Source organism: Arachis duranensis, chromosome 10, assembly GCF_000817695.3.
Source record: "Arachis duranensis cultivar V14167 chromosome 10, aradu.V14167.gnm2.J7QH, whole genome shotgun sequence".
NCBI lineage: Eukaryota > Viridiplantae > Streptophyta > Magnoliopsida > Fabales > Fabaceae > Arachis > Arachis duranensis.
In genome coordinates, this window is record NC_029781.3 from 33,463,166 (window position 1) to 33,471,537 (window position 8,372).

At 43.4% G+C, this 8,372-nt stretch overlaps 1 protein-coding gene across 1 annotated transcript; it reads right to left on the reverse strand.

The window, feature by feature from the left end:
• Positions 1–213: 213 nt before the first annotated feature.
• Positions 214–804, reverse strand: LOC107469998 (uncharacterized). Its single transcript, XM_016089385.1, has one exon. The coding sequence runs from the start codon at positions 802–804 to the stop codon at positions 214–216; it is 591 nt and encodes a 196-aa protein (XP_015944871.1).
• Positions 805–8,372: the final 7,568 nt, after the last annotated feature.

An 8,372-nucleotide genomic window follows, 5' to 3' on the forward strand; every position in this document is an offset into this window, starting at 1 on the left:
TTGTTCTTGCCTTGAGGGCTTGGCTCCCTCCTCAACCTTTTAGGTCTGTGAGTGTCCAGCCTATAGCATCCTTGTATTGTTTCAGCACTTGGATGAGCTCTTCTTCTCGCTCCTTATTCAAGCTTGAGTTGATGATCAATGGGTTGTTGCTGTTGTCACCTAGTAGGCATATTTCAAACTTGGAGGTAAGGTTTTTAGCTCTAGTTTCGGTGCCTATTCTTTATTGTTGTTTTTGTAGTTTGTCATGATTGAACTTTCCATGGTTCCTTGTGGTGGTTCCTCACGTGGTGCTTGTTGCTCCAATTTCATACTTCCTTCATATTGCTCTTCTTCCAAAGCTCCTTGGACTATTTGTTCTATGGTGTCCACCATCATGCATTCTCCTATTGCTTCCTTAGGATAACTCATTGCCTTGAAGACATTGAAGACCATCTTTTCCTCATGTAATCTCAAGACTAGTTTTCCTTTTTGCACATCAATGATGGCTCCAGCAGTAGCTAGGAATGGCCTTCCTAGGATAATTGAAGTGTTTGCCTCTTCTTCCATATCTAGCACAACAAAGTCAGCTGGGAAGATGAATTCTCCCACCTTCACCAATAAATCTTCCACCACTCCATGTGGAAACTTGAATGTTCTGTCAGCTAGTTGGAATGCCATTCTTGTTGGTTTGGCTTCCTCAATTCTCATCCTTCTCATCATGTTCAAGGACATGAGATTGATGCTAGCTCCCAAGTCACACAAGGCCTTTTCAATAGTGATATCCCCTATGATGTAGGGAATTTGGAAATTCCTTGGGTCCTTCATTTTCTAGGAGAGTTTCTTTTGTATGATGGCACTACATTCCTCTGTTAGGACTACAGTCTCATTTTCACCCCAGTTTCTTTTTCTTGTCATGAGCTCCTTCAAGAACTTTGCGTAGAGAGGCACTTGCTCCAATGCTTCAGAAAATGGTATGTTAATTTGGAGCTGTTTGAAGATTTCTAAAAATCTGGAGAACCGGCTGTCCTTCCCATCCTTCCTTGGCTTTACTGAAGACGGGCTAGGGGCCTATTCTTTCTTCCTGTTTTCAGGCTTTTCTGCAGCTTCTTCTTTGTGGTTTTCCTGATTTTGGGTGGCTTCTTCTATCAATTTTCCACTTCTAAGTGTAATGGCCTTGCATTCCCCTCTTGGGTTGGTCATGGTGTCACTTGGAAATGTGTGTGTAGGAATTGGGATTTGCTTGGATAAGAACCCCACTTGTGCTTCCAGCTTTGAGATTACTGCACCTTGGTTCTTCAAATTTGACATGTATTCTTCTTGGTTGGCATCTATCTTTTTTTCAGCTTGTGCTTGCCTTTCCAAGAGGGTGGAAATGGCTCCTGTGAGCTGTGATGATAGCTGTGCTATTGCGGCCTCTACTCTCTCAAAGTTACCCTTGATTTCACACGGTTGTGAGGTTGGGGTTAGTGTGTCTTGATGGTGGTATTTTTCTTGTTGGAAGGATATGATGTGTGAGGTGGAGTGTGGAAAGGTCTGTTGTTATTTGACTGATGGTTGGAATTGTGATTCTGGTATTGATTGGCTTGGTATGGTTCTTTGTGCTCTTGGTTGTGATTTTGTTGGTTCCCCCCCCCCTAAATTTTGGGTGGTTCTTCCATCCTGGGTTGTAAGTCTTAGAGTTAGGGTCATATGGTGGTCGAGAGGGGTTATGCACATAGTTTGCTTGCTCACATTCAACTTCTGGTTCATTTTCTTCTTGGGGTGGTGCTTGAGCTTGGACAACTGCAACTTGATTGTTTTCCACTTTCATGGTTAAGGCTGTCAGTTGTGCTACAATTACCTTGTTTTGTGCCAACAGGGCATCCATAGAATTGAGTTCCAGCACCTTCTTCTTTTGGCCTCTTTCTGAAGCATATAAGTAGTCATTCTCAGCTACAGTTTCAATGACATCTATGGCTTCCTCAATGGTCTTCTTCTTGTTGTGTGAACCCCCTGAAGAGTGGTCCACAACCTTCTTTGATTCATAGGTTAATTCTTCATAGAAAATGTGGAGCTGCACCCACTCATTAAACATATCCGGTGGGCATTTCCTTGTTAGATCTTTGAACCTGTCCCAGGCCTCATAGAGTGTTTCACCATCTAGCTATCTAAAGGTTTGCACCTCAGCTCTTAGCCTGTTGATCCTCTGTGGAGGTTAAAACCTTGCTAGAAACTTGTTCATAACATCCTCCCACGTGGTTAGGCTCTCCTTGGAAAATGATTCTAACCACTTTGTTGCCTTATCTCTGAGTGAGAAAGGGAACAGAAGTAGTTTATAGGTGTCACGGTGTACACCATTAGACTTTACAGTATCGTATATCCTCAAGAATGTGTTGAGATGTTGATTTGGATCTTCTTGAGCACCTCCTCCATATGAACAGTTATTCTGGACTAGTGTGATGAGTTGAGGTCTCAACTCAAAGTTGTTGGCATGGATTATTGGCTTGAGGATGCTGTTGCCACAGTTTCCAATATCTTCGTGCACTTCGTCTTCCATGGTGGTTGTTAGATCTTCTTCTACTGGTTATTCTCCAACTATACCCTTGCCTCTAGCCTCCCTCCTCAATCTAAGGAAGGTTCTCTCAGGTTTACTATCAAAAGAGGATGAAGTCTCTCCTCTTCTACCTGTCATACAGCCAACACGTAGCAAGAAAAGGGCAAGTAAAGAAATCTCAATTGGTGAATAAGTCGAGCTCAACAGAATAAGTTGTGTGTGCAGAATTATAAATGACAGAAACATAAATGACAAAAGAATTTAAAAGAAAGCAATAAAATGCAGAAATGGAAATAACAAGAATGTAAAGGGGAATGGGATTTTGCAGAATGTAAGTAAAGCTATAAAAGAATGGGAGAGATAAGAATAGGGGAATTCATTGAGATCAGGAGATATTGTCTCTTTGGATTAATTCTAGCTCATATCATCTTCAATCATGCAACTCATTGACCTCTTGGCAATCATGATTGATTGAGCCCCAATCCCTTCGTGACTCAATCTCTCAGATCTTGATCAATAGCTAATTCCTTGGTCTATTGCTCATGAAGAGAGATATGCTTGGTCCTGATTATACCACACATCATCATAGATCCAGGTAGAGGGAGGATTATATGTCACCATATCCAAACACCAAAACCCAGATTCTTCTCAAGTGTGAGAAGGGATTTCTAGCATGGTTTGATGTTTCCTTTTCCAAGGTTCCCATGAAATCCATTTTGCATTCAATCTCTTTTCCAAGTTAATTAAACACTAAGCATTAAAATCGAAATTCCTTCTAGCAAATCAAAGAGAAGATGAAGAGAAGAAGAAATTCACTATCATTAATCCATCAAGTACAATAGAGCTCCCTCTCTCAATGAGAGGGAATTTAGCTACTCATAGTTCAGAGAGAAAGTACAAAAGATGAAAGAGATGAAGTGTGAAAACTAAAAGTGAAATCCACCAAAACTAAACTCTGTGACTTGCTAACCCTTTTCCAATACTTCCAAGGGTATTTATACTACTCCTAGATCTAGAAAATAAAAGAAAATTACAAAAGTGAAAAGAAAATTACAATTTTGAGGGAAAAGAAACTCAACAAACATGATCTTCCAGCTGGCATGTGACTGGCGCTTCTCGGGCGTGTCACGATCCTTCTGTTTCTAATTTGGCGTGCCACGCCTCTCCATTCAAGTGGCATGCTATCCTCTATTTCACCCCTGGTGTGCCACGCGTTCGAGCCTAAGTGGCACGCCCAGGACATTTTAAAAGGGCAAAGTAGCCTGGCGTGCCACGCCTTCGATCCAAAGTGGCACGCCCAAGGCATTTTAAAGGGCAAAGTTACCTGGCGTGCCACGCCTTCCATCCAAAGTGGCACGTCCAAGGTCACTTCCCTTATCTCTATGCTTTTGGAGATTTGTACCAGCGTGGCACACCCAGGGTCTGGCTTGCCACGCCGTTCTTAAAGCTTCACCCCCTTGCCGGCGTGCCACGCCTCGTCATTCAAGTGGCCCGCCTGAGTTCATTGGCTCATCTTCTTCCTCTTTGGAAAATACTACCAGCGTGCCACGCCATGAGACTGGAGTGTCACGCCCTTCATTTGCTTAATCTTCTTGCTGGCGTGCCATGCCTCATCTCCCAAGTGGCACGTTTGAGTTCACTGGCCCTTTAACTCCTCCTCTAGAAACACTACCAACGTGCCACGCCATGAGATTGGTGTGTCACGCCCTTCATTTGCCATGGTCCCAGAGGTTGGCGTGACACACCTGAATGTTCAAGTGGCACGCCAAAGTGAGATAATTAAGCTGGCGTGCCACACCTTCGATACCAAGTGGCATGCCCAGCTTTATTTGGCCTCCTTAGGTGCTGGCGTGCCACGCCTTGTTGCTCAAGTGGCACGCATTAGTGGGACTTCTTGAGCTGGCGTGCCACGCCTTCGATACCAAGTGGCATGTCCAGCTTTTGCATTGTCCCCTTGTTCGCTGGCGTACCACGCCTTGTTGCTCAAGTGGCACGCCCATTCAATTGTGGGTCTTATAGGCTTGGCGTGCCACGCCTTGGTCCTCAAGTGGCACGCCCAAGTGAACTCTGGTGCTGGCATGCCATGCCTTTGACACAAAGTGGCATGCCATAGTGATGGCTCTTCTATTTTGCTATCTGGAATGTTGTACCAGCATGCCACGCCCAGCTTCAGGCGTGCCACGCTAATACACTTTTGTGGCCTTTGTTCCAAGTGGCACGCCTGCTTCATACGCCCCACTTCTTTTGTTGTTTTCTTTCCCATTTTTTATGTCTTCTCCACCTAAAATCTAGCACAAACTCATTTCAAAGCAATGTACTACGATATTCATCAATTAAGGCATGAATTGCAATGATCAAATGAGATTATGCCTCTTTTATGGTCCTTTTTATGCAAGAAAAAGGATAGATGATGTAAGTCATCCACTACCTCTCAACAGGGCAACCCGCCCTGTTATTGCCCAGAACGCGACCTGTGCGAACGCACAAAGACAAAAAGTTGGAAGGGTGCAAACGCACAAAGGCAAAAAGTTGGAAGGGTGCGAATGCAAACAGTGTGCAAACGCTGCGACTAGAGAGGTTGCAAAAGGACGTGCGGGCGCACAAAAGTGTGCAAGCGCACATAGGGACTCTCTCTCTTTTTTTTTGCATGTGGACCAAAGCAGGTGTACGTGCATACACAGGTCCGTGCGCACGCACAGAGGATGAGAATGGAGGAGGTTGTTCACACGCACAGGTTGTTCCCTCGCACCCACCAGAGGGGGATGCAAATGTTGTGCAAACGCACACGTCTGTGCGGCTGCACAGATAAAGCGCAAAAGGGGACTTGTGCATATGCACACAGATGTGTGAACGCATAGATTAGAGAAAAGGGGCAGCGTGCACTCACCGGCTGTGCTGGCGCTGTGACCAGAGGGAATATTAATGCATGTGCGGACGCACAGGCTTGTGCGGCTGCACAGGTGGCGAAAAACACAGAGTTGTGCGCACGCACAGAAGCCCTGTTTCAGAATTTTCTTTTCTCTTCAAAACTAAGTTTTCTAACCTTAGCATAATAAGCTACCTATCTCAAATTATTCAAACAAGCACAAAATCATACTCCACAAGTAATTCAACTTATACAACTCAAAATCATCAAACAAACCTAAGCTAAGCAGTATTTCTCAAGAAAACAAATAGTTCAAAAAGCTATAAATAAGAGATAGAATTAGAAAAATGTCATCATGGTGGGGTGTCTCCTACCAAGCACTTTGGTTTTGAGTCCTAAGTTGGACTTGCATGGCTTCATTGGTCATTTAGGAACATCCCCAAGGAGGAAAATCTCTAACTCCTTGGCTTGCATTGGTTGAGCATGATAAAGCTTCACTCTATGACCATTAACCTTGAACTTGACTCCATGGGTAGGGTGAATCACCTCCACCACTCCATAAGGTTTAACATCCACCCCTCTAAACGGCCCATCCCACCTACTTCTCAATTTACTGGGCATCAAATGCAACCTTGAATTGTACACAAGTACTTAATAACCAATCTTGAAATTCTTCCTCCTAATATTTTGATCATGGAATGCCTTAGCTTTTTCCTTGTAGAATTGAGCATTTTCATATGCTTCCAACCTAAGGCATTCTAATTCATCCAATTGGAGCTTAAGTTCCATTCCTGCCCCTTTTAAGTCTGGATTGCAATTCTTCACCGCCCAATAGACTCTATGTTAGATCTCAACCAGAAGATGGCAGGATTTCCCAAAAATGATGTGGAAAGGGCTCATTTCGATTAGGGTCTTGTAAGCGGTCTTATAGGCCCACAATGCGTCTCCCAATCTAGAACTATAGTCCTTCCTCTGTGGATTAACCACTTTCTCTAGGATTCTTTTGATCTCCCTATTGGATACTTCTGTTTGTCCATTGGTTTGGGGGTGATAGGCTGTGGAAAACTTATGAACGACCCCATACTTTTTCATCAATGCCTCGATTTTCCTGTTGCAAAAATGGGTTCCTTGGTCGTTTACGATTGCTCGTGGCGACCCAAATCTACAAATAATTTTATTTTTCAAAAATGAAGCTACAGTATTAGCGTCATCACAATGGGTAGGAATTGCTTTCACCCATTTAAAGACGTAATCCACTACTAACAAAATGTACACAAACCCGTTGGAATTTGGAAACGGCCCCATGAAATCAATGCCCCAAACAGCGAAAATCTATCAAAAAATCATCGGTTGTTTGGGAATCTCATCCCTTTTTAAGGTATTTCTAGATTTTTGGCATTGGTGACAGGATTTGCAAAATTGGTTAGCATCTCAAAATAATGTGGGCCACCAGAATCCACAGTCTAAAACCTTCCTCGCTGTTCGTTGCGGGCCAAAGTGACCTCTACTCTCTGAGGAGTGGCAAAATTGCAGGATAGACTAGAACTCAAATTCTGGCACACACTTTCTAATTAATTGATCCGCCCCACGTCTCCACAGATGTGGATTATCTTAATGATAGTATTTAGCATCACTTCTCAATTTATCTTCTTGATGCTTTGAAAATTGTGGGGGAAAAACGCAAGCGACCAAATAATTAGCTATTGGGGCAAACCAAGGGGTGCTTTGGGATATTACTTGCAAGGTATCTAATGGAAATGAGTCATTGATAGGAGTTGGATCCGGAGTTAAATGTTCAAGCTGACTCAGATGGTCCGCTACTAAATTTTGGGACCCACTTCTATCTTTGATCTCCAAGTCAAATTCTTGCAAAAGTAATATCTACCTAATCAGCCTAGGCTTTGACTCCTTCTTTTTTAGCAAATATTTCGAAGCGGCATGGTCCAAATACACCACTACTTTAAAGCCTAGCAAATAAGGTCGAAACTTGTCTAGAGCGAAAACAATGGCTAAAAGCTCTTTTTTAGTGGTGGTGTAATTCGACTGAGCTAAATCCAAAGTTTTTTATGCATATGCTATAGTGTAAGGAGCGTTACCATCGCGCTGTGCTAGCGCGGCACCTATGGCATGATTAAAGGCGTCACACGTGATCTCAAAAGATTGATTCTAATTTGGCCTCACACAATAGGGGCTGTGGTTAGTGCTTTCTTCAACTTATCAAAAGCTTTTTTACAATCTTCATCGAAACGAAATTCCACGTCCTTTTGTAGTAGGCGGGAGAGGGGTAAGGTGACTTTGCTAAAGTCCTTGATGAACCGACGATAAAAGCCTGCATGACAAAGAAAGGAACAAATCTCCCTTACCGAGGAGGGAAGGTAAACTAGAAATGGCATCGATCTTTGCCGGGTCGACGGAGATTCCGTCCTTGGAGACAATATAACCCAATACTATGACTTGTTTCACCATGAAGTGGCACTTTTCAAAATTCAAGACAAGGTTAGTATTGGTGCATCGCTCTAGTACCCTGGCTATGTTACCTAAACAAGCATCAAAGGAGCTACCATACACACTGAAATCATCCATAAAAACATCCATGCAATCTTCCAAAAGATCTGAGAAAACACTTGTCATGCACCTTTAAAATGTTGTCGGTGCATTGCATAAGCCAAACGGCATTCTCTTATATGCAAACATTCCAAAGTGACAATTAAAAGTAGTTTTCTCCTGATCCTCAGGAGCTATGTGAATCTGAAAGTACCCTGTGTATCGATCTAAAAAGTAGTAATGGGATTTACCTGCCAAGCGATCCAACATCTGGTCAATGAACGGCAACGGGTAATGGTCCTTCCGTGTGCTTGATTCAGCCGGCGGTAATCAATACACACTCGCCAAGTATTCTGGACTCGGGTGGCCACTAGCTCTCCACTCTCCGTCTTCACCATTGGTACTCCAGACTTCTTCGGCACTACTTGGACAGGACTTACCTATTCATTG

What these genes read in the sequence shown, in the direction of transcription:
- LOC107469998 (XM_016089385.1), bottom strand. Translation starts at nt 804, where the DNA reads ATGAAGGACCCAAGGAATTTCCAAATTCCCTACATCATAGGGGATATC.